The sequence below is a fragment of the Anser anser genome (assembly GCF_964211835.1).
Source record: "Anser anser genome assembly, chromosome: 6".
NCBI classification, from domain to species: domain Eukaryota; kingdom Metazoa; phylum Chordata; class Aves; order Anseriformes; family Anatidae; genus Anser; species Anser anser.
The window spans coordinates 9785233-9810667 of record NC_139726.1 but is presented as its reverse complement, the minus strand read 5'-3'; the positions used below and the strand labels follow the sequence as shown (position 1 = coordinate 9810667).

The 25435-nt window shown below is 56.6% G+C and overlaps 1 protein-coding gene across 1 annotated transcript; it reads left to right on the top strand.

Annotated features, from left to right (window-relative positions):
• The first annotated feature begins 17019 nt into the window (after positions 1-17019).
• On the top strand, positions 17020-21694 carry EN1 (engrailed homeobox 1). Its single transcript, XM_083841946.1, has 2 exons — positions 17020-18494; positions 20870-21694. Exons 1-2 carry the CDS (start codon positions 17786-17788, stop codon positions 21184-21186), a joined length of 1026 nt encoding a protein of 341 aa, XP_083698072.1. The 5' UTR covers positions 17020-17785; the 3' UTR covers positions 21187-21694.
• Positions 21695-25435: the final 3741 nt, after the last annotated feature.

The following is a 25435-nucleotide window of genomic DNA, read 5'->3' as shown; positions in this document are numbered from 1 at the left end:
GAGCACAAAGCGCTGAGCTTTCCAGCCCAGCTGAGCCGCTAGACGAAGAGAATCCCTTAATTGCTCGAAATCCATCACCTTGCCGTGACGGCGGTGTCACTTTGCTCTAGGAAAGAAGGAAAGAGGCAACCTGACTTCTCTTGCTGTATCTTTGCTCACCCCAGCCCCAGCAGCAAAGGGGACAGGAGAAGCTCAGCTGCCTCCGGGACCACTCGGTTGCAATTTCTCTGATATTTTCCACCCCTCATCACGCAGCGATGCTACAGGAAGATGCTCTGGGGGATAACCTCCCTGGGAGCCGGGCGAGGAGCACAGGGCTGGGGGACGAAGCCCGACCCGGCTTTCTGCTGCCAGAAAATCCGCAGCTCGCAGTGGGAAGAGCTGGGGCCGGCGGCTCTTCGGCATTGCAGCATCCCCACCTGGCGGCGCGGCGCCAGCGGCACAGCCTGCGGGGGGCTCGGCCCGTGCCGGGCTGCAGGTGCTGTGCCTCTGCTGGCAGGTGCGGAGGGAAGTCCAGGGTGGATAAGGAAAGGTTTGGACTTTCTTTTTTTTTTTTTTTTTTTTTTTTTTTTGGTGTGTGCGTGTTGCTTCTGAAAAGACGAAATCTCCCCGGTGCTTAAATATGTCCCATGCAAAGTCCAAATATCAAAATATCACTCCAAATTTCCCAGAGATGCTGCACAACTGGCCAGCACGCTGCTTTTGCAAGTAAGGGTCTCAGAGGTATTCTGTAATAATATATATATATATATATATATATATATGACGGGTATTACTGAAAGGACATCTTCTGGGTGAAAAAGACACAGGCATTTGTGAATTTGTGATTCCTCACTTACTGCTGTGAATAGTCACTGGTCTTCAGAAAAAAAAAAAAAAGAAAAAGAAAAAAAAAAAAGGAAAAAAAATAGGAGAAAAAAAAAGGTATTTCTAAACCTCACTGGTCAGCTCAGTGAAATGATCCATTACCTGTAGTGGGTTATAGTGTAGGGATCATTTTAGAGGCAGCAGTTCTGAGAAAAGCAGATATTTTTTTCAGAGACCCTGATATTGGTCAGCCACTGAGAGCATTTGCTGGTGAATAACTCAGAACCCTCCTGGGTCTGCTGCTGCAAGCTCCCTGTGGCTGTGGGAATAGATAAAGCTCAGCACTGCCGGGCACCAGAGGTGGAAACGGGGCAATGTGGGAATGCAGGTGGGGACCCAGCATCTTCCTGCCCTCCCTGCTGCCTTGGGTCCTTGCTCTTTGAGTGGCATAATGCTGCATCTTGTCAAAAATAAATAAATAAACAAATCAATACATATAAATCATGAGGTTAACTGGAGTGAAGACTCAGAGGAGCAGAGCACGGCCAGGAGGAGCAGGAGGTGGCAGGAGATGTCAACCTGCAGGGTCCCTATTAAAATCTTTCTCCGGGGGAGCGGCAGCTTTGCAACCTGCCGGTGAGTTAATGTGGAACAGAGCCCTGGCAGACTCAGGGAGTGTGAGAAGCCGAGTGGGGGATAAATATAAATCACGGGAGGCCCCATGCACGCAGATCCTGGGCAGGGCAGCGCTGGGGCCGCCGAGTCGTAAAGGCTGAGCTCGGCCCGTCCGCCACGGCCGCTTGCCGGGCTGCTCCGGAGCGAGCCGCCAGAGCTCAGCCTTACAAGCCCGGTCTTCAAAGCATTCCTCTCTTTACTGTCGGAGGCACCAAATGTCTTGCCCAGCTGTGTGGTTGGTTTGTGAGCCTTGTTAAGTGCCGGGTTTATCGTGCTTTCCCGAGGAATGCATGCTCCCGACAAGTAGCTGAAAGATGTTAGCTGGGTCGGCGGCTGAGGGCTTCAGGCTCTTTGCCTCAGAAGAGGCGATTTGGAGACGGACTAGGAGAACACAACTTGTGTCCTCACCAGGGACGATGATACTGGACGATGACACTAGGGTGATGATGCTGGGCAGCTGGACATTTTTGATTGAACTTGATTGTTCTACTGGGGAGAAAGATGGAGGAGAAAGCCCAACATCGTCACCCACGTAGTGGTGGAAATGCACCAGATATCACTTGGGAAGCCAGATAGTCACAGCATTTCAAAACCAAAGCCTTTAATCACTATATATGTACTCACATCACCATAAGGAAATATCCTTCACCTAAGGCTTGTCCACCAGAGCTCTTTGTGTAGGCTCACCGCTGCAGACCTAACATTGTTATCTGGCAGGGAATTGATCTCATTGCATCTTCCCCATAAAGTGAGCCAGAAACGTTTCTTGTCAGCAGCCAGGGAAGCATCTACACCAGGATCTGTTGTCCTGGTGGAGTGAGATCAAACCATTCCCACCCTCCTGGTGTGAGGTGAGAGGCCTGCAGCCCAGACTGCGAGTCGTACCCACGCACAGAGTCCTTCTACAAAGATTAAGCTTTGCCCAAGATCCTGCCTATTAAAGTGTCCTTGGCAGCATCAGGCAACTCTGATCTTTCTTTGAAGTTCACTTTAAACATCTCTCAAAGCCATAATGGGTAATGTGAAGGTGAGATATGTAATGGCCACAATAACCCCATAAAGAATAGAGTGAGACGGCCGAAGTACCCGAGTGCTGCCGAGCACCGAGCTGCTGAGTAAATGGGCTGGAGAGCTGGCCTCTCTCGTTTGCTCCTTCATCTGACTGATGCAACCATACGCTCCCCACCTGCAAGCTCCTCGGCCTCTTTCTCTGCAGGATTTGTCCATGCCACACATTTCATAGCGTTCTCCTCTCCATGTGTGACGGGTAGGTGGGTGCAGGGTGAGGGCAGTGACCTGATGCGCGGTGCTCTGGAGGCTGGAGTGTCACATCACAGCCAGGGATGAGGGTGTCACAATTCGGGGGTGAAGTGTCACTGGTCTGGGTGGGCATGGGGCAGGCAGCGGGGTGGGGGGCCAGGGGTCGAAGGGGAATATCAGGGAGCAGGCAGACACCCACACTGCCCGGCTCATTGTCCACCAAGACGCACCCTGGTCTGCGTTGCTGCCCCGTCAGACACAGTAGGGAAAGTAAGCAGTGGTTTAAAATCCTTCACTGGAGGGTGATGAAATGACAGCGTGATATGAGGGCATGGAAAAGTAAAAACTATAAACCAGGAAAATCTGAAAAAAAAAAATAATACAGGAGCCAATAAACAGACCAACTTTGCTTTGAAAGCGGCGTGAAGTTATCACTTGGGAAAGTGATAATGGAAGCACAGGTTGTACAGCACACTGCTAATTTCAGTGCTGTCTTCATGTTTCACTTTTGAAATTCATAATCGGAGATAAAGGTTTGCATAAACTGAAGCCTTTTAAAGGCAACCAAAATAACTGAATGGAAATCCAAATGGAGACCATACTGAACCTGTGCAGAAAGGAAGCATGGGCAGGGCAACATTCATCTGGAAGGAAAAAGTGTGTGGGTACAATGGAAGGGGGGGTCCAGCAAAGCGGAAAAAAAAAAACAAGGGGTTAAAAATATGTAAGCATTGTATATTAAGGTGGAGGTATTTTGGCTTGCCCTGGGATGGCATCACAGGCAGCAAAATTTTCTTGTGGGTTCAAAATTCATTTTTTGTCCTTGGGGTCAGTTGGTTTTAAGTCACAGCTTGGGCTGCCTTAAGTGGAAGAGGGTTGTTGTTGGGATTTTTTAAATGTATGGAGCAAAATAAGAGAGCCTTTCCTTTGATGGTCCTCAGCTAGCCATGTTCTTGCCATAGAGGAGAAACAATGTTCACCATCAGCTCTGCTGGTCCTGTCCCACCTAGCTCCTGTCTCTGATGTCCATGGACCAAGTTTCTCTTTGGTATGAGTTACAGGAGGAATCAGTTTGATTTGATAAGTTAAAAGTTTGCCCAGCATCATCCTGGATGACAGTTTCACTTCAGTAAAACCAGATTATTTCGCTTATCCCTATTAAACTGGACTGACTGGTATTCCCATTCCCATGTACATACACACATACCAGACAATAATCTCCTTAACAACCCACAGATGAATTCCTCAGCTTATGAATCTGCCAGAAAACACATAATTTTCCCCATCAAGGAATGTTGCTTGGCACATCTTTAATATATCACTTACACAGCCCTCAATCAACCTAAATGATTCATCTAGCAACATCTCTTAGGCAAGGCTTTACGTGATTGAATGGCTCATCCTCACTGAAAAAGCACACGCCATTCAGTCCCACATATCGGCTATAAAAGTTATTAATAACTAGGAATTATTTAGATAAGAGCCATGAGGCCGGCTTCAGCCTGGGTGACGGCAGCTGGCCTGCTTTGAGCTCCATCAGCAAAATCAGCCAGAATTTGCCCCCGTGGGAACAGATCAGAGGCTCGCAAGCTCCGCGCTAACCCATGCATCATATTTTATGCTGTGTTTTACACTTTACCAGCCCTCGCATTAAGATTTATTGGTGTTGCCTTGCTGTTTAGTGGTTGTAGCTCACGACGTGTTCGGTGTGTTGCAGTGCTGTGCTTGCACCCGCGCCTTGATGGAGGGGCTGGCATTTCCCTTGCACCCAGCTGCATCCCCACGCAGAGCACCAAAGAAAACCACTCTGGGCAGGTCATCCACGTCCCTGCCAGGCTGCTCGTCCTCTCTACACAGTGCCTTGTGTCTGTCCTGCCTGACCATGTGGTCAGGTCCATAGATGCTGCTCCTGAGAGCACGTTACAGGCTTAGCCACCTCTTGGATGGAGACACCGATGATTAGCTTGAGGACAGAGCACAGCAAGCTGTCTGAGCCTGCACAGCCAGCACATTGTCCAGGGCACCTGGGAAGTCATTTTTCATCCGAGATATCTTCTCCCCTCCAGGGCCGGCTGAATTACGTAAGGTTCTTTGGACCCCAGACAGGCGAAGTGGGGTTATAGCACCATGTGATCTCAGCTACATTTCCCATCTCAGCGTCCTGGTTTTGTGCACAGACATGGTAATTTGGCTCCTTTCCTGCTTGGAAACATTTGTTTGGATGTTCTGAGGCTTTCTCGAGGTTGTGGACCCCCGCCATAGGGTGTTACATGGCTTTAGATAAGAAATCTCCATAAAACTGCAAGCAATGTGTCTTCTGCAGTAAATCTTTCTTCTTAGTCGAGAGTGAAGCAGTCACATTATGTTGCTTTACATTGCAGCCCACCTGTTGCAAGGAAAGTGCCAAGAAAATTGTACACCAGTGGGAAAGTGTAGATTGCATGTATGGCTTGGACCCAGCGAGAGTCTGTGGGACTGTGGGATACACATTTAAAAAAATCACCCCACATCTCTGAGGCTTTCTTTGTGCAGTAGGAAGGGAATCCCTGGCTAAGCGGAGACAAGCAATGTGCTGGCTCAGATGCTGCAGCCATAGCTGCTATTATGGGATCTTTAAGGTTGGAAAACCTTAGGTTAGACCTCCGAGACCTTTGCATTGCAAGGAAAGAGGATCAGCTGGGCGCTGGGTGGACAGATCCTGCACCTCGGGGCGCAGGACGGAGGTGTGGGCTTCATTTCCCTGCTTGAGCTCAGGGCACTGGGCTGCCCCTGCCTGCAGGTACAAGCCTCCCACCCCACAAAGCCAGGGGCTTGCTGCCTAAACAGGAGGTGTGTGAGTCCAGAAAAGCCCCATACCGAGTGGTTTAAATGCTACCTCTTTATCTACTGGGTAATTGCTGCTAATTTATTACTGCCATAAAGATTTTAAAAACCCGGCAGTCTTGTTCCCAGCAGTCAGCGATCGCTTTTGTGCTGTGCGGCCAACGTGGGGACGGACAGGACCTTCACAGTCAGAGGGTCCAATCCCTGATATTCGCTTCATACCACCCGTTTCCATAAAGGATCGTCTTTCTCACACCGATGGGGACCGTCCCTCCCCCTGAAACTGGGAAGTTGACCCTGGAAGCCTCTCCTGGAAATGGCCCCACCACCTGCAGCGTGCGCAGATGTGCAACCAGCCTGCAACTTCTGTATGTGCACCAGCACCGTCCTGCTGCTGCTGGTCACAAAAGCACTTTTCCTTGATATTTCTCGTTCTGCGTAGCAGCAGCAGCAAAGGAGCAGAGGAAAAAAGCCCCGTGCAGCACTGCTGCGGATGCACGGGGTGCAGGCGGGCTGCCGAGCTGCGAGCACACCAGCAGTGAGACTGCTGGAGACACATCCCCTCCTGCACCCCTGCGGCTTGTCCTCCTGCCCCAGCCGAGGCTGCAAACCCACTCGGAGGGGCACGAAACCCAAAAAAAGGGCAGCGAGCCAGCGGGTCGCGAAGCAGCTGTACAGCACCCGGGGAGGAGCGGCGTGCTCGGGAGCGGGGCGGCCCGGCTGTGATAGCCGTCGAGAACCACAAGATGTCTCTGGAAACCAGCATTTGGAGCGAGGAGCCTCGCTAGCAGCGGGGAAGGGGCCGCGATGTTGCTGCCCGCAGCGGGCTCCGAGCCCCGGCAGCCGCGGGGAAGGGGCGGGGGGCTCGGGGAGGGGGGCTCGGGGAGGGGGGCTCGGGGAGGGGGGCTCGGGGAGGGGGGCTCGGGGGGTCCCCCCTCGTCGGAGCCACCTCCTCCAGGGGACAGCTTGGCCCTTCAGGTGGCACCCGTGGGCAGGTTCGCCGCGAGCCCTGGCGGAGAGCACCTGGGGGGTTAGCACCGAGGGTGATTTTGGGGGGGGGAGCAGGGCTGGGGGCTGACCCCCAGGGAAGGGGGACAGCAGGGAACCCCTTCTTCGGGACCCTCCTGCACCAGAGGTTGGAGCTTCAGCATCACGGAGTGGGGTCGCTAACTGGAGGAGAAGGGAGCCGTCAGCCCATGGGATGCTGCCTGCAGGCAGGAGGAGGCTGAAATCGGGGTTTTCAGCCTTAAAACCTGCCGCCTCCTGGGGTGTCGCTACCAGGACGGAGGCTGTGGAAGGAGCCGGTCCCTGGTGCGGGGAAAAACCCTCCTGAACGTGAGTCAGAGCTCGGCAAAACGCCCGCAGGACCTGATCCTGCGTCCCTGTCAGTCACTCGGGGAATTCCTCTCCCTTTCACCAGCTCCTCTTGGCTTCCTGGTAAACAGCTGGAGGCTTGCAGGGTGGAAAAGGCCCAGAGAAGTGTAAAGTTGTTATTAAGAAATAGGCAAAGCACAGCAACTGGTGACTCAGAGTTTAATGCGAGAAAACAAATAGAAAGGGAAAAAAACCCTTCAATGGACCACATACGGTGACAGGGCTTGCTGGAAACTGGGAAACCTCTTCAACATCCAGCGAAAAATGTGTGGCAAACACAATCCATTGCCCACCAGGCTGTGTTTCCAAGTATCATTTGTTTTAGGACCAGTTTTCCCACTTACAAATCATAAGAGAGGCATTTAAATTAATAATCAGCAAGTTATGGGGATAATGGGATTTTGAGTGAGCTGGTGTTGGTTGAGGAGTCCTTTTACAGAAACTCATACACTGCATTACAAATGTCACTGCTTTGCTCTGAGGCAGTGTGGTGAAAAGCCCATTAGTCTGAATCTGCTGGAACAGAAGGGCCAAACTTTGCTCTTGCAGAAAACTGAGCAGAAAACTGGGCTGTCCTTACATCCCCGTGCTCCGGGCACATGCATCTGAAAGGAGCAGGACAAGAAAAGAAGGCACAGTCAGTAGCTATGGCACGGTTTGAGGGAGGCTGGCTATTGCTGGGCTGCCAGAGCTGCAAAGCCTGCCCTGTCTCAGCTGGAGGTCCTCCTCGCAGGCTCTAAAAAACTTTTTCAAGATTATTTTATTTTATTTTATTTTATTTTATTTTATTTTATTTTATTTTATTTTATTTTATTTTATTTTATTTTATTTTATTTATTTTATTATTATTTATTTTATTATTTTATTTTATCCTATTTTATTATTTTACTTTTTATTTTATTTTATTTTTCCTAGAGAGGCCAGCAAATTTCTGCCTAGCAAAACAGTTTGCAGACAAATGTAGGATGCCAGGGTGACCCGTGGTAACAGGATCAGCACCTCTGCAACACCAGTGCAGCTCTAGCAGAGGAATGGCAGAGGAAAGAATGGCTTCGGGGCAGACCTGACCACTTCATCCCTCAGCACCTCGAGCCTGCGGGCAGTGCAGGTCTGGCAGGGGAAGGGGGATGAGGCTGCCGGATGTTTTTCTCCCTGCTGGCTGGGAACATGGTAACTTTTACAGCACTGCTTTGTGGGGAGACAGATGAAACAAACCCCAAAATGATTTAGGGGTGGTTTTGCCCTTCGTTGCACAGTTGGGGACATACAGCTGTTCTTACTGATATTGCTGAGTAGCAGTCAGATGATTTGGAATCGTTATTGTGGAAGATCCCAAAAGAACCCAAGATTTGGTGGGACACTGATGACATTTGGCTCAACTCCACTTTGGGGTTTGTCTGAGATGGCTGCTCAGAAAGCACCAATCTCCCTCCAAAATGTGCTGCAACTCCGAAGCAAAGACCTGCTCCTGACACAACAACGTTACATATCCCAAGAAATGCCTGCCCCAAAGGACTGAAACCCCACAGAAGGTTTAATTTTCTTCACACACACACACACACAAATAAAGGGTGGTCCTTCACTTGGGGTCTGCGTCTGTCTGTGCCGAGGCCTCAGGGATGTTGTGTACCCAGAGAGAAGAGCCCACCCCAAACCCTAACCCTAAACACCCTGCCCACAGCCACGGCTTCCTGCAAAATGACAGAGAGGGCAAAACTGCGAAGGCAAAATCTCCTGAGTGAAAAGGAATTAGTAAAACCCCATATTCATGAAATATTGAGAGCTAATTATATGTGCATCGGAAACCTCTGGGGGAAGGGAGATGGAGGCCTTTCATTAGACGGTAACTGGAACTTTTTCATCATTTGTCTAGCTCAGGAATGTAAGGCTGCTGTCTGGAGAGGGATGTGGGATTTGGCTGCAGGGCTGGGTGTGCAGGTGAAGTGCCATGCCGGCGAGGGTTTCTATTGTATTCTGGCATGTCTTGGAATAGGCTTTCAGCTCTAGCAGGTCGGCTGGGGCTGGGTGCCCGCACAGCTCATCGCTCCTGCGAGACTTTTTGGGAGGAATCCTTGCTCCCAAACGGTTTTTCAGCCTCCTCCCACCCAGCCCCCAAACGGCCCCGAAGTCCCGTGTCCCGGTGGCACTGCTCGGGGGCTCTCCCCCGGGCTGTCCCCGGTTCTGTGCCTTTGACCCGCTCTCTGCTCTCGCAACCAGGACGAATCGCGAGCTGCTGCCACCGCGCCACCGGCCACATTCAAGGCCAAGAGCACAACCGGTGGCGGAGGGGGAAGTTCGTAACGTGGAGCCGGGGAGGAAGGAGCAAGGGAAATCCTGCTGCTGCCCGGCCAGCGGTGCCCGGCACCCACAGGGCACGGGATGCAATGTAAAAGGGGAAAAATGGGTAGCCCGCACCGGGTGACCGAGGGGTTTCTCTCTTAAAGCCTTACGGCAACTTCAGACACCAGGGTGGCCGGGGGATACCCGTCCCAGCTCCCTGCCTTCTGCCGGGGGGAGAAGCCACATCCCGGGAAAAGCTTTCCCAGGGGCTGGGGGCTCCCCTTCTCTCTGCTCCCCTCTGCTCCCCTCTGCCCTGCTCGGCCACAGCCACCGGCCCCCTGCGGACCCCCCGCACCCGCGGAGCCGCCGGCCCTCGGCCCTTAAATCAGCGTCAAACCCGTTCCCCCCTCCGCTCCCCGGTGCCACCACCCTTTACTCCCCCGGTGCTTTTTTCTATCACCTTTTGTTAGCATTCCAGATCCGGAAACTTCATTTACCCGGGGCTTTAAAGAGAAATAAATCCAGGCAGGCCGCGGTGCCCGCGCTATGCCTATTTAGCGCCGCGATCCGCCGCCGATTATGAATTGTTGTGATTTTCAGGCTGCTGCCGTCCTCAATACCTTCTGAGACACTCTCCCTGCCTGGAAAAATCCTGCTCACCCTTCCCGAGCAAGGGGCACGGAGGAAGAGAGCACAGCACTTGCGCTTGGCTTTATTTACTTTTGCTATTATTGTTGTTATTATTTTCGGAATTTGGAGAGAGCGAGGTTTTAAATCGCTGAAATAATTGCCTGGGAGAAAGGTTTCTTAATCTGTTCATACATTATTGACTCGGGCTCCAATATTTGGCTCGCTGCTTTTTATCGCAAGAAGATCACGTACGAGAGTCTTTTGCATAACAATTTTTAAGGAGGACACATCCTTATATCAAAAGTGGACGTGACTTGAATTTTGCCGGCGTTTGTCCCTAAAATGACCCAATTCCGGTTACTGCCACTGGGCAGCAGTAACATTGCATCATTTCTCCAGGCGATAGACTTATTTTGCTTTACTCTCCGTCCCTTCCCCTGCCCACCCCCCCCAAGTCAAGGCATACTTTTTAAGCTGATTATTTTGTCTTGCCGCGCTCTAGCCCTACGCACGCGGTTTTCTCTCTCTGGGAAGGGATGAGCGGAGAGGAGCAGGAGCGGCTCGGAGGAGCAACATGGCTAATTAACGCCCAAAGTTCCCGTGCAAGGCAGAAAAGGTGCCTTCAACGAAATTTCGCCGCGCAGGGCCGGCAGCTCCGGTGCCCGCTCCTCCGGCCCCCTCCCCGAGCAGCATTTCCCCCGACGAGGATCAAAAGAACCCCCCCTCTCCCCCGCTTTCTCAAATCGAAATCGTGCTGCCTCCCAGCCCCACCGGTCAAGTTAATTCCAGAACAAAGGAGGACAAAAACACAAAGGATTTCTCTTCCCCCCCCCCCCCCCTCCCCGTCTCAAACTTCCCCGGTGCCTGCACCCTGGCCCGGCCCAAGCCGGGGCCGCCCCCCCGGGGCCGCCCCTTCGGGGCAGCGCCTCCCGGGCCCGGCAATGCGGGGGGGTGACAGAGGGGACGGCAGCACTGGGGACACGGGGCTGAGCGCTCCTCCCAAGCTTTGGTGGGGAGAAAGCCCCGGGCTGCCTGCAGGCTGCGAGGGGAGAAATTATTACGCCCGTGGCCCCCGGCACCGGTGCTGCTGTATGGACGGGGGGGTAAAAAAAAAATAAAAAATTAAAATTAAAGACCGGGTCATCTCCCTCCCCCGGGGCTGGGTGGGCAAGGGCCGCTGCTGGAGCCCCAGCCAGCCTTGGGGGGCTGCACCTGAGGGTCGGGGAGAGGACTCCGGGGAGCACCCTTCCATGCCGCGCTGGGCAAACTTCCCACGGGAGGCGTCCCCCTGCCCCCGGGGGGGGGGGGGGGGTCCTGCGGGAGGACCCCCACGGGTGAGGAGCGGCGGCTCCGGCCCGAGTGGGAACCCGGGGGTCGTGCGCCCCCCGAGCTGGCGGCTACACCTATTTGCACACGCGTGTGCACACGCGAGGAAAACCTCCCCCTGCGCTCTCGCTGCACCCACGCTGGGACACGCGACTTGCACACGCGTGGAGAGCGCAGAAACACCGCACGCGTGGGGCTGCGCGGAGCGGGGCGCGCCCCACGGACCCCCCCCAGCCCTGCAGGGCGCGCCGCGGGGGTCGGTCCCGCGTGTGCTCCTTTGTGGGAAAAGCTCTGGGGGCTATTCCCCCCCCCGGCACCGGAGCCCCGAGGAGCGGCCCCGACCCCGGTCCCGGCCCCGGGTGCGCGGTGGGGCGAGGGCGGGGGCCGGCACCCCCCGGGGCCGGGCGGCGCAAGGCGTGAGCCCTCGCCAAAGTGTCCCCGGCTCGCCCCTCGGCTGCCGGCTCGCCGAGCAGACCCAGAAGCAGAGCGAGGCGTAGGTAGCAGGGAGAGCCGGAGGAAATTGAAACCAGATTTCGCAATGTAAATGGGTGCGAGCCAGTCCCGCACCGGGGGCAGGGTGCAGCGGGGCGCACGCCGGGAGCAGCCTGCCGGAGCCGGGCTGGGCGCAGCGGGAAGCCCCGAGCAAACTTTCAGCCCCCGTTCGTAGCCTATTTAGCGAGGGGACGGGAAGATCTGACCCGAAGTGGGGTAAGGCAGCCCTCGGAAACATCCCCCGTAACTTAAACCAGATTGTCAGGGAGGCAGCCGGGGCTGCAGGGAGCCGCTCGGACCGCTCGCCCGTCGGGAGGATGCCGCTGCCCTTCTCCGGTGCGTTCCTGCCCCGGGCAGCTCCAGAGGAACGGCCCCGGGAGCCGGCACTTTTTAAGGCAGCCGATCCAGGTGACTTGTGCTGCTCGCAGCGAGGTAGGGGGGGCTGCAGAGGTGGGTGGGAGGCGGGGGGGGGGGCTTGGGAAGCAGATGGGAAGGGGCTTTGCAGCCAGGCCACTGGGAAGCAGCGAGCTCTTCTCCCTCCTTTCTTCCTCCCTTTCTTTCCTTCTCTCTGTTTTTCTTTTTTCTTTTCTTTTCTTTTCTTTTCTTTTCTTTTCTTTTCTTTTCTTTTCTTTTCTTTTCTTTTCTTTTCTTTTCTTTTCTTTTCTTTTCTTTTCTTTTCTTTTCTTTTCTTTTCTTTTCTTTTCTTTTCTTTTCTTTTCTTTTCTTTTCTTTTCTTTTCTTTTCTTTTCTTTTCTTTTCTTTTCTTTTTTCTTTTTTTTTCTTTTTTCTCTTTTTTCTTTTTTCTCTTTTTTCTTTTCTTTTCCTTTTCTTTTCCTCTCCTCTCTCTCTTCTCTCTCTCTCTTTTTTCCTCTTTTCTCTTATTTTCCTTTCTCTTCTTTTCCTTTCTTCTCTTTTCTTTTTTCCTCTCTATTCTCGTCTACTCTTTTCTTTTTTTTCTTCTCTATTCTTCTCTTTTTTTCTCTTCTCTTTTCTTTTCCTTTCTTTTCTTCTCTTTCTCTTTTATTTTTTTTCCTTTGGTTATCCTTTATTCCTGCCTTTTCTGGTTCTCTTTTTCTTCTTTCTCTTCTTCCTTTTTCTTCCTTTTTCTCCTTTCCCCTTTCCGTTTTTCCTTTTCCATTTTTCTTTTTCCTCTTCTTTCCTTTTCTTTTTCTTTTCTTTTTCTTTTCTTTTTCTTTTCTTTTTCTTTTCTTTTTCTTTTCTTTTTCTTTTCTTTTTCTTTTCTTTTTCCTTTGTTTTTGTTTTTGTTTTTGTTTTTTTGTTTTTCTTTTTCTTTTTCTTTTTCTTTTTCTTTTTCTTTTTCTTTTTCTTTTTCTTTTTCTTTTTCTTTTTCTTTTTCTTTTTCTTTTTCTTTTTCTTTTTCTTTTTCTTTTTCTTTTTCTTTTTCTTTTTCTTTTTCTTTTTCTTTTTCTTTTTCTTTTTCCTTTTCTTTTTCTTTTTCCTTTTCTTTTTCTTTTCCCTTTTCTTTCTTGTTTATTTTCTTTTTCTTTTCTATTTTTCGTAAAGAAACAAACCAATAACACTGCTAACAAGAAAGACAGTTTTCCCTCCCCTCCACAGAAACTTGGCCGGACTATTTTAATCTCCGACCCCCTTGAGGAAGGAGGGGAGAGACAATGCAAAAAAAGAAAAGAAAAGAGACCCAAATTTTTCCCTGAAGTTCCCGAGCCCCGAAATCCGGGCGGCATTGGTGGGGTGGGGTGGTCCCTGCGGTGTCTGCCTCGCAGCCGCCCGCGGGGACGCGGGGACCCAGCCCCGGCTGCTCGCTGGAGCTGCTCGGGCCGGGCTGCGGGGCTCCGGCCGGCACCGCCGGGCTCTCCCCTGCCCTCCTCCGAAATCAAAACCTCCCCTTTCTCCTTCCCCGCTCCGGTGCAGAGAGAGATTTTGAAGCCCGGAGATATAAACCTGTGCCCCGCAAAAAAAGTTGCGAGCGGGGCTGCTTCCACTACCTATTTACCAACGAATTACACTGCTATTATTGCTTTCAATGAAGACTGAATCCCCAAGCGATAATTGAATTAGTCTATTGAAGAGACTGTCAGGTACAATGACGTGGTATATCCCGCGCATTTCCCAGGGTCTATAGGCTTTGGGGACCCGGAATGTATAGTCTGACCTTACAGCTCATAATAATAATGCTGCACTTGTAGCAGAAATCTATTCGCATTCACTTTTAACAAAACCTCTGGTCAGCCAGTCCCTGTAGGAAGGATGAAATCTATTGTATTAGAACAACTCATTTATGTCCTTCAGCAAAGGCCCCAATGAGATCTGATCTAGACCTAGAAATAGGATTACCACAGCGTATATTAACCACGTTTCTATACTTCCTCCTTTCTATAAGGGCGCCGAGGAAGAAAAAAAAAATGCAAAGGATTTTTGATCCGATTTTAATTTTCATTTAAATCCCTGTTTCCTCCGCCGGCCTTCCTCAGAAAGAAGAAAAAAAGAAAAGAAGGAAAGAAAGGGAAAAAAAAAAACAAAACCTAAAACTAAAAAAAAACGAAATCGGAGTGCTGATTTCGTCCCGTTCCCGAGGAGGCTGCGGGCGCCGCGGGCTGGTTTGGGGCTGCGGGAGCGATGCGGGCGCCCTACCCGCGCCCCGACGGCGGGCACCCCGCACCCTACACCCCGTATCCCGCATCCCCGCATCCCCGCGGCCGCAGGCAGGGCTTAGTCCCTCGCCCAGGTTTGATTTTCTCCTTGCCAGGGTCGCGGAGCGGTGGGGAAGGAAAGGCTCAAACGGCAGCAGGGCGCTTCCGAGGGGGGACCGGGCACCCACGAGTTGCGGAGGGAACTTTTTCTTAACCAGTTTTTTATTTTATTTATTTTTTTGAAGCTGCCGTCCTTAAGACACGATGTAGACATATTACCCCGATTACTGTAACTATCTGCTAGCCGGAGTGTAATATTTATCTATCTATTTAGATAGGAAGGGTCGTGGTGGAAAAAATACCCAGCCTGGAAATATACTTCGTCTTTTCCTTTAACCCCTCCTCATTCATCCAGGCGATCCCCCACCCCCTCCATACACAAACCTACTCAATTTATAGAGAAGCCTTTAAAATCCAGAACAGTTTCTAGACGAAGGGAGGACTCCAGACGAAATATCCCCCCCTCCACGCACACACGCACACGTACACACTCACACACTCGCTTCGCCCCCCCCTGCGCTCAGAAAGGCAAATTAAATAGTTAAAGGCTTCGATTTCTCTCTCTCTCCCTTTTGTTACCCAATTTTGGAACATTTAAGGATGGGTGTGTGTATTGTATTCAATAATAAAAGCTATAGGGCCGCCAGGACATTTATCATCCTATTACTGTAACAAATCCGGGCTCCCAATACATGAAAGGTAAAATGAATTACCGACGTTAAGCCGTCAATAAAGTCATTTCTGTAAATGGTGTCTCCGAAGGACTGCAGCATTATTCAACTAGCTTTATCAGCAGCTGGGAAATTACGTGAAGAAGCTCGCAGCGTGTAATATGGCCCTGCTTACTTTGATTAAGCGTCTTGCCAGGGAATAGTGACAGTGCTTTTGACCAGGTTTTATTCGCCGTCCTGTGATGAACGCCAAGCTGATCAGGCGGAATGAAGAGTAATTAAAACCTATAAATTATCTTTTGCAGCCCTTCTCAAGGCGTCTCTTGCAGGAGAGATAAGGCAGCGAGCCCCCATTTACAGCTCTGAAAGGGACCGCGGCTCACAAAGGCTACGTGGCTAAATGGGATATTGATAGTGTCCTAATTAGAATTTAATTAAGTACCCACGCTCGCTTTTGGGATAAAGATTTCAATTTTGCTAACTTAAATATAAATAAACCCAATTTCGGTGCGAGTAAATGATATGATATTGTGAATGCGGGCTGTGTGTGTGTGTGTGTGTGTGTGTGTGTGTGTTAACATTCATTTAATTGCGGATGAAGCCCTTGATTCCAGGGCTGATTGCGTTATGCCAGCTATTATTTTAGGAGATTATTGTGTGGCTGGAGGTAACAATTTGGTAATGTTTCCCCGGTCCGGCAAAGAGCCGAGCGTGCCTCGGAGGTGTGCGCGCACAGCCGCGGCCGCCGGACCGAGGGAGGTGCCGGCTCCTTCGGCTCCCGGTGACAGCCGGCTCCCGGTGACCCCCGGCTCCCGGTGACCCCCATCTCCCGGTGACAGCCACTCCCGGTGCTCTGCACCCCCCAAAAAACGGAGCCCCGCGCTCGGCCGCTGCCGCCGGGATGCTCCCGAAACCAGCGATGCTCCCGGCCGCCGCCGGCCGCAGCGGCCACTCGGCGGGCAAAAAACCACGCGTGGCTCTCCCGGTGCCCACCCGTGGGTGTCTGAGCACGCAGCCCTATAGCATCGCGCACGTATAGGATCTATAGGCGGCGGCACGTGCCGCCGGGCCGTCCCCGCGGAGCAGCGCGGAGCCCCGCGGCCTCCCCGCCACCCGTGGCCGTGGGAGGGGGAACGTGGGGACCCCCGGGGAGCTCCGGGGGTTCGGGTCCCGGGCTCTGCCCTGCCCCAGCCCCGGGGAGCGGCCCCGGGCTCCGGCGCGGCTCCAGCCCCGAGCAGGTGCCTGCGGCCGGCGGGGAGCGAGAAAGCAAAACCTGAGCTTCGGACTTGTGCTTTTTAACATTATTTTATTCCTCTTTCTCCCCCCCTATATTACTTTTTGGAAACCTGCAACAGTCGTGAAAAAAGTGCCCGGCCCTCCCCACCCTGCAAAACCCTTACGTTTCCCTTCTGCGCCAGCACACTCCCCCAGGTGCTGGGGAGAACAAAATACCGGGTGGAAAAAAAAAAAAAAAAAAGGCAAAAAACCCCACCAAACCGAACCCAAACAAACAAGCAAACATTAGAAAGCAGGCGAGGCAACGCGATCCGGAGTCAGCTGCAAGCTGGCGGCTGCTCTGCTTCTTCTTCCGAAATAATAAGAATAAAGAAACAGCCCAGCCCGGCGGCTGCCAGCCCGGCTCAGCGCCGCGGCGATTACCAGTATTTAGTGTTATTTTCATTTTAATTCCTCCAGAAAAAAAAAAAAAAAAGAAAGAAAAAAAAAAAGTTTCCACTCCGGGCTGCCCCCACCTCCCCTAAGCGAGAAATAAAAATAAAAATGAACAGGAGGAGGATGAGCGCCGCGGATTATTTTTGGGGTGGTGGTGGTGGTGGGGTGTTGTTATTATGGGGTGTGCGAGCGAAGGGGCAGAAGAGGCGCTCATCCCAGAGGGGTTGAAGTTGGGGGGGGGGTTAACGGGGTGGGGGGGGTGTCCCTAAATACGCGTGGAGCCCGGGCGCCCCCGCCCCGTCGCGGCGCGGCTCCGGGGCGGGGGGGGGGGGGGGGGGGCGGCGTTGGCGGCGGAGCGCCATTGGCCGCCCCCACGTGCGGGGCCGCCTCACGTGCTTCCGGTGCGAGCCCAAAAAGTGGGGCCGAGGGATTTTTTAGGGAGAGTTTCTTGCAAAGACCGGAGCTGTCAGAGATTTGCCTTTTTATTTTGGGGCCAAAAAAAAAAAAAAATTAAGGGGGGGAAAAAAAAAAAAAGAAAAACCGGCCCCCCCCCCCCCCCCCCCCTCCCGGAGCCCGAGCACGCTGGCGGGGAAGGGCTCGGGCAGAGCGCGGCGGACACCGGGGCAGCGCGGAGCCGCCGCGGGGAGATGGGCAGATTTTGAGTCCTTTTTTATTTTATTTATTAATTTTTTTTTTTTTCGGGGGGCGGGTTTTTGGGGGGCCGCTGTGTGGCTGCACGCGGTTTTGGTGCTTTTTTTTTTTTTTTTTTTTTTTTTTTTTGGTGATGGAAATATAAGCTGATCGGGAGAAACGGGGGAAGAAGCCCTCGAGTGGCTCTCCCGGTTTTGGATCCATCCGTGCGAGGGGGAGAAAAAAAAAAAAATCTCAGCTCCAGCCCAACAAGTGGATTTTATTCTTTTTTTTTTTTTCTCTCTTTTATTTTTTTTTTTATTTTTGCCTTCTTTTTTTTTCTTTTTTGAAATTTAAAAAATTTTTTTCCCCACCCCACCACCCACCCGCGAAGTGGGGTGGGCGTAAAGCGGGTGGGTGGGGGGGAGGGTGGGGGGGGCAAAAAGGCGGCGAGCTCCGTGGCGGGGGCTGAGGATGGAAGAGCCGCCGGAGGGGCACGGCCACCGAGAATCGGCGCCGCCCGGCCCGGCGAGCAGCGGCAGCGGCAGCGATGGCGAGAGCTTGCCCGTGTCCCCCAGCCCCGCGCCCGCCTCCCCCGCCGCCCCCTGCCCCTTGCCCCTTCCCCGCCGCCGCCCCCCGCCGCCTCCCCCGCCGCCCCCTCAGCGCACCACCAACTTTTTCATCGACAACATCCTGAGGCCGGACTTCGGCTGCAAGAAGGAGCCTCCCGCTCCGACCGGCGGCTGCGGCGGCGGCGGCGGCGGCGGCGGAGGAGGAGGAGGAGGAGGAAGCAGCAGCAGCAGCCGGGAGCGGGATGGAGACCGAGGGCAGAGCTCAGGTAGAGAAAACATCAACCCGCTGCTGGCCCGGCCGCCCAACCCGCCGGCCCTCCTGTGCCCGGACTCGAACTGCGGGCCCGACGGCTCCCCGGCCGCGCCGCCCGCCGCCGCCGCCGCCTCCAAAGCCAGCCCCGGCGCGGCGGGGGTGGCGGCGTCGGGGGCGGCCAAGCCCCCCGGCGAAGGGGGCGACACTCACCCGGCCAAGTACGGGGAGCACGGCAGCCCCGCCATCCTCCTCATGGGCTCTAATAATGGAGGACCTGTTATAAAGCCCGACTCGCAACAGCCGCTGGTGTGGCCTGCCTGGGTCTACTGCACTAGGTATTCAGACAGACCGTCCTCGGGTAAGGAAGCGCGGAGCATCTGGGAGCTGTTAAAATCGTGACAAGGTCGCTCCCCCCCCTTCTCCTTCCCCTGTCGTCCCCCCCCCCCCCCCCCCCCCCTTTGCTTTGGCTTCCAGCCTGCGGAGGACCTCGCGTGGGGCGGCGCGGGGGGGGGGGGGGGGGGGGGGTCCTGGGTCACCCGGGGCGAGAGGAAACGCGTCCCCGTCCCCCCCCCCCCCTCCTTCTCCCCCCTCCCCAAAACCCCCTCCGCCTTCCTATTCCGAGTCGCCGAATTTGAATGCGACGCCGGGCCCCGATTCGGCCGCATTCAGATGCGGAGAGGGGCTGCGAGCCCCTGCCCGTGCCCCCGGCCGCCCCCCCCCCCCCCCCCCCCCCCCCGCTGCAGCCCGGGGGGGGCCGCACCGCGGCGGCGCTGGGCCGGGAGCGCTGCGGGGAAAAGGGGAAAAAAAAAAAAAAAAAGGCAGCGGATTTGGCTTCTCGCTTGTTTTGTTCTTCCCCCCCCCTCCCTCCCCCCCAAACACACCCCGGTTTTATTTCCCCGGTGCCGGTGGCCGCGGAGGGGCGGCTGGGTGGCGGGGGGGGGGGGGTCTGGCCGAGCCACATGTTGAGCGGCTGCTGGAGGTGCAGGGGGGGGGTTATGGGGGGGGGGAGAGGAAAAGGGGCTTCGGGCAGGTCGCCGAGGGGCTGCTTCTCGGGGCCTTCGGCCTCCATAGGCCGCGGGGGCCGCTGCTCCCTGCCCGCTGCCGGGAGGGGCCGAGGCTCGGCCCGGGGGGGGGCTCCCGGCCGGGCACCCCCTGCGAGCCCCGTCCCCTTGGCGCGACCCCGCAGCCCCTCGTTTTGTCCCCGCTGGTCACTGTTTTCCGTTGTCAGGTTTTTTTAGTTTTGTTTTTTAAAGCGAGGGGAGAGGAGAGGGGGTGCCCCCCAGTCACACCCCAGGCCAGCAGCCCGGGACCCTCCAGCGCGGGTCGGGACCGGGACCGGGACCGGGATTGGGACCGACCAGGACAGAGATTGGGACCGGGACCGGGACCGGGTCCAGGACCGGGACCGGGGCCGGTTCCTCTTCCCAGGCCCGGGCAATGCGGGGCCGGGGGACCCGGGGAAAGCGGCGGTGCCCGGCGCGGTGCTCCCGGGGCCGGCGGGCAGCGCTCCGCTCCCGGCCGAGCCACCTCCATCCCCCGTTATTGACACGTCCAGCGACTCGCAGCTCGGAAAAGCCCTTTTGATTGACTCCGCTGATTGATGGAGTGATAGAGCTGTCAGGCTGCCCTCGCCGCCGGCCGGCCCGGCCACGGCTGCTGCGTTATTACCGCTTCCCAGGCCCGCCGGGCGCCAGGCATCTCGCATTGCGCCTTTATTTCCTTCCCTCCCCTTTCTTCGGGCAGAGGGGTATTTTTGCACGTCGTCCCTTAAGCCCCCAGCTCATCCCCCGGCTGCTCGGCCCAGCACGGCCCGGCCCGGCTCGGCTCGGCCCGGCCGCGCTCTTTGTTGTGCTCGGAAGCCGGCCCCGGCCGCCGCGGGGCTTCTCCCGGCCCCGGGGACGAGCGGGCTGAAGGGGCCGGGGGCTGCGACCCCCGCTGCAAGGTGCCGGCCTCGTTCCCCCCTCCCCAAAGCTGCCAGGCCCCGGCCCGCTCCCCGCCGAGCCGGGGCAAAGCCGGGCTGAACCGGGACAAGAGCTTTCGGCCTACTCGGAGGCCTCGCCGGGCTCCGGCTGCTGCAGCCGGCTGGGGGCTGCGGGCCCGGCAGCTGTCAGGGGATTTTCGCAGCCCCCATCCTCCAGGGCCGCCTTCCCTCTCCGCTCCCGGGACTGCCGGTGCTCGGGGCCGGGATGCTGGCACGGCACGGCTCGGCACGGCACGGCTCCCGGCCCCAGCGCGGCCCGCGGGATGGGGCTGCGAAGGAACGCCCTTAGGGTTTGGGTGTCCGGGGGTCGCGGCGGGCAGGGCCGGCGAGCTGGCGGCGTGCGGGGCCCGCCGGGGCCGGCCAAACACCGGAGCCCCGGGCGACCCCCGGCTGCTGCCGGGGCTGGCCGCGGGGACCCCGGCCCCGGGACGGCGGCCGCCCCCCGGAGCCCCGGAGCCCCCCCGTCGGGGCGGGCAGAGCGGCGCCCCGACGGGCCCGGGGCGGGGGGCTAGCAGGCGGCTCTCCCCCCTCGCCCCCTGCCCGTTGCAGGAGACGGGCGCGTTTCCCCGGGCCTCCCCGCTCCTCCTCTCCCTTTCTTCCCCTTGGCGGGGCCGGGGCGGCGGGGCCGGGCCGGGGGTGCCGGCGCGGTTCCCCCCCCGTCGGCCATTTTCCGTCGGGCGGCGGGGCGGGGGCGGCGGGCGGCGGGCGGCGGCGGGGCCCTGCCCAGCGGCGTGTGTGTGCCCTGCCCGCAGGCCCCCGCACCAGGAAGCTGAAGAAGAAGAAGACGGAGAAGGAGGACAAGCGGCCGCGGACGGCGTTCACGGCCGAGCAGCTGCAGCGGCTGAAGGCGGAGTTCCAGGCCAACCGGTACATCACGGAGCAGCGGCGGCAGAGCCTGGCCCAGGAGCTGAGCCTCAACGAGTCCCAGATCAAGATCTGGTTCCAGAACAAGCGCGCCAAGATCAAGAAGGCGACGGGCATCAAGAACGGGCTGGCGCTGCACCTCATGGCCCAGGGACTCTACAACCACTCCACCACCACCGTGCAGGACAAAGAGGAGAGCGAGTGAGGACAGCCCTAGCCACGGACAGGTGCTATTTAAAAGCAGATCTATTGTCTATCCATAGTATAAGGACTCCACTTAAGAAAAAAAAATATGAACGCTTACAAAAAAATTATCTCTATATAGCCAAACAGCATATGACCTTGTATATATTTAATTTCAGGTAAGAAATATGTGTAGCGATCTCTATTTGCTGGACAGTTTCTCTCTCCCCTTCTCTCTCTCTCTTCCTCTCTTTTGTTCGTTTGTTCGTTTTGTTTGCTTTCCTTTTTTCTTTTCCGATGTCCGTTGCTCTTGCTTTACAGTAAATGTCCGACTTTCCTGATCTTTCGTTCGATCTTATTTTTTTTTTGTGTGTGTGTGAATTTCTGTCTCTCTTTTTATTTTTTTTCCCGAGGAAAAAACAAAATAAAAATCTGATCCACAGACTGCGAGACTGAACCCGCCGCTACAAGCCAAAGATTTTATTATGTTCAGAAATCTGTAGTCTGAAATAAAGTGTAGACTGTGTTCAGGATCCAGGCTGGCTGTAATTCTTTATTTTAGTGTACGGATGTTTGTGTGTATATATATATATACAGATAAAATAAATATATATGTACATACACAGTACGCTGCGTATATGGTGCCATTTCGGTGGCGTAATTAGTTTTTGTTTTCGACGGATCAGTGCAGCAATTTTTAAACCGGTCGTCCCCTTTTTTAAACCCTTCTGAGACCTTCGATATTTCCCCCCCCCCTTTTTTTCCTACCTTTTTTATTTTTATTTTTTAAAATCTCTTTGGTTATTTCGGTCGCGCCTCGCCTCCCGCGTCTCCCTTTTCACCAAGAAATCCTCCCCCCTCCCCACCCCCCCGCGGTGTGATATACGCGGCAATATATCGCCAGCCCCTGCGGGAAAATGCCTGGAAGCCGGGCGGCCGTTCCGCTCTCGGGGATGTGCTGGGGAGGGAGCTGCGTGACACCTCCTCTGCTCCCATCTTGAATTTCCACCGCGGAGCCTTCCCCGGGCACAGCGGGGAGGCCGGAGGCCGGGCACGGCTCCCGAGGCCGCTCCCGGCTCCCTGCCCCTGCCTCCCCTCGGCCGCTGGGGGCTGGGGGGGGGGCGATGCCGGTGGCGTTAAGGTGCCCCGCCGACCCCCCCCTCCCCCCCCACCGGCTCCTCTCCGGCGCCCGGCCCCGTTTCGCTTCGGCTTCTCGCCGGGCTCCGGCGGGCCGAGGCCGGGCCGTGCCTCCGCGCCCGCCGCTTTGTCCTCGGCCGTCGAGGGTCGGCCTCGGCCCCCCGCGAGTGTCTCGCGTGGGAGCCCCGCGGGGTCGCGGCTGGCCAAGGGGGGGGCTCTCGGCGTCCGCTCCCCGCGGCCGGCACCGGGCGAGGCCTCCGCGGTGCCGAGCGGTGGGGCAGACGGAGCCGCGACACCCGACGGGGCTGCCTGTCGGCTCGTCGTGGCGCCTCTCTTTCTTTTCGCCCCTCTGGAGCCCTCCCCCGAGGCCCGGGGAAATGGGGAGAGCTGGAGTCAGGGCTAGAAGCCGAGGCCGGAGCCCCTCTCCCGCAGCCCCCCGACGGCCGGGGCCGGGGTGGGCGAGCGGCAGCGCCGGGCAGCTCCCGTCGGGTACGCGGCTCCCCCCGGCCTCGCTCCGCCGGAGGTTTCAGGGGTTTTCCGCCTAGGAGAGGGGAAGGGGAGCAGCAGGGCAGCGGAGAAGCTGCCTGTGAGATTTTTATTTGCTTTTTTTCTTAAAAAAAAAACAGACTATTTCTGCTCAGCGCCGCCACCCCGCAGCCCGGCTGGAGGCGCAGGCCGGGGCTGCCCTGCCCGGAGGGAGCCCCCCGCCCTCCTCACCCGCACCCCCTGCTCCACCCCACGCTGCCCCACGGCATCTCCCCCCCCCACGGCATCCCCCCCGACGGCACCCCCCCCACAGCATCCCCCCCAGCCCCGCCCAGCCCCCTCCTCTGCCCGCCGAGGTCTCTCGGCAGGCCGGAGAGCCGGCAGGGCTCGGAGGCTGTAAAGAAACGTCGTAGAGCGCCATCTAAAGTTCTTCGCTTCTTTCTCCCTCTCCCCTTTCCGTTGGAATCGAAACGTAAACTTAAAGCTTCTGCCCACAGGGAAAAAAAAAAAAAACTCCTTCGACGTGCCAGTCCCACTGCCGGGCACGTCCAGGGGCAGGTGACCCCCGGCCCCCTCACTTGCTGCCGTCGGGGGGGGGGGACGCGGAGAGGCTGCGCCCCCCTCCCAGAGCCCGTTTAAATTCAGTTCGCTGCTTTTCTTGGCTCTGACCCCCGCCTCTCGCTTCCCTGGAGCTGTAGAGGCGAAAATGTCATTTCTGCGGAAAATTGGGGCGATGACGCACCCGGGGGGGGCTCTGGAGTTGCGGCCTCCAGATGTTCGGGTGCAGCTCGGGGAAAGGCTCCGGGGTGTGGGGTCGGGCTCAGCAGAGCCGGACAAGGCAGGGATAAAGACGACGAGGGGAATATAGAGCAGATTAAAGGCAGCCTAAAGAGGATTATTTAAGCAAATCAGGCTTTTTAATGTAATTATGCTTTTAGGATTTCTCTGCGAGCGTAGCCGGGCGGAGCGGACCAGGGGAACCGGGTGGCGTGGCCCTGGTCTGGCCTCAGTGGGGACAGGTGGCTCCGGGAGCGACCCCCGACCTCCTGGACAGGCAGCCACGGGGGGGTTGCTCCGGTGGGCAGCCGGGGGGGGTCGGGGGTGCCTTCCCTGCTGGGTAGGGGCCAGGGGCTGAGAGCAGGAACCACACTGCCCTCCCCGTCGGACAGGGAGCAGGTGTGCGGGCTGGGGGCTGGATGGGGCGGATGGGACGCCCTGCCCCGGGGAAACCCAAGCCTCACGTCGGGGAAAATACAAGCCCGGGCGGAAAAGCCCTGGAGGAAAAGCAGAATGTCCTTCCCGTCCTGCCGTCGGAAATTAGGGTCATTTCCCCCCTCCCCAACTCTGTGGAGCCGCGGTGGGGGTGTGACCGCAGCCAAATGGCCAGCAGACGCCCCCCCCCACCCCAACCACCTCCCTGCACATGGAGGGACCCCCAGAAGCTCGTTTCTCCCCGCTCCCAGGACCCCAGCCCACTCGGCCCCCTCCTGCCCCCCGGCTCCCCCCGCCCCAGCGCTTTGCATATGCAGATGAGACTCGGGGGGGGGTGGGGGGGGCAGGCCACGCGTGGTCCCCCCCGTCGGTCCCCTCGGGCCGGGGCGCAGATCCCGCTGCCTCCTGTCACGGAGCTTGTTCCTTTGTGCCGCCTTTCGAGGAATCAAAGCGGACACGGTTGTGACACGTAGCCCGGCGGGTCAGAGGTCAGATTTCACAATCCCAATTACAATGATTTCTAATGATGTTTATCTTGAGGGCTCCGACGGCCGGGAGCTTTACAAGAGGGCTCCTCTTCCCCTCCCCTCTCTGCTTGGAGGGCCGTGGGTGCGGGGGGCCCCCGGCTCGGGCCCGTCGGGGGAGCGGCGCTGCCCGGGGCACCGACGGCGCGGGGCCGCGGGGAGGCTCGGGGGGCTCGGAGCTGCCCCCCCCGGCTCCCTCCACGCCGCCCCCGGGGGTCCCGAGGCCACGCCGGGATTAAGAGAGTGAATCCCACGGTGGTTTACAGGGAATATTAGCAAGCGCTGCTCCTCTCCCTCCCCGTCGAGTCAGGTCCGAGGCAGCGCTAACAAGTGCCTAAGTGGAGGTAGGAGCCCTGCCCGCCGAGCCGGCGCTGATATTTGTTTGTCTGGAGCCCTCGACGGCTTGGGGGTTGGGGGGGGTAAGGGGGGGCTGCAGGGGCCGGTGTCGCCCCCCCGAAGCCGCCCACGAGGTCTCGGGGAGCAGCGGCGGGGGGCTCCCGGCGGGGCGCTCGCCCCGGGGGGGGGGGCGTCCCGGAGCAGGGGGCACGGCCCGGAGCCTCCCCCGGGGCTCCGGCTTCGTATGGGTGAAACCGATTCGATTCGACTCGATTTTGCCTGACAAGAAATAAAGGCAGAGCTGCGGGGCGGTTTAAAACCACGACTCGAACGGTTTCCGAGTAAATGCAAAACCGTTTGGGAAAAGCTTTGCCAGATGGCGAAGGGCTGAAATTCGGGGAGAAGGGTTACAAGTGCCGAGCCGAGAAAAATAAATAAATTAAATCTGTAACTTTCCCCGTGCTGGGAAGTTGGACACGGAGCATCCGAGCCGCCGTCTCGGGCTGGCTGTCGGACTGCAGCGCGTAAGGCGCGTCCTTGTGCTCCGTCCACACCAAATGGCTTCGAAACTGATTT

What these genes read in the sequence shown, in the direction of transcription:
- EN1 (XM_083841946.1), top strand. Translation starts at nt 17,786, where the DNA reads ATGGAAGAGCCGCCGGAGGGGCACGGCCACCGAGAATCGGCGCCGCCC. An exon ending in TTCAGACAGACCGTCCTCGG is followed by an intron (nt 18,495 to 20,869) that starts GTAAGGAAGCGC and finishes CCCTGCCCGCAG; the next exon opens with GCCCCCGCACCAGGAAGCTG.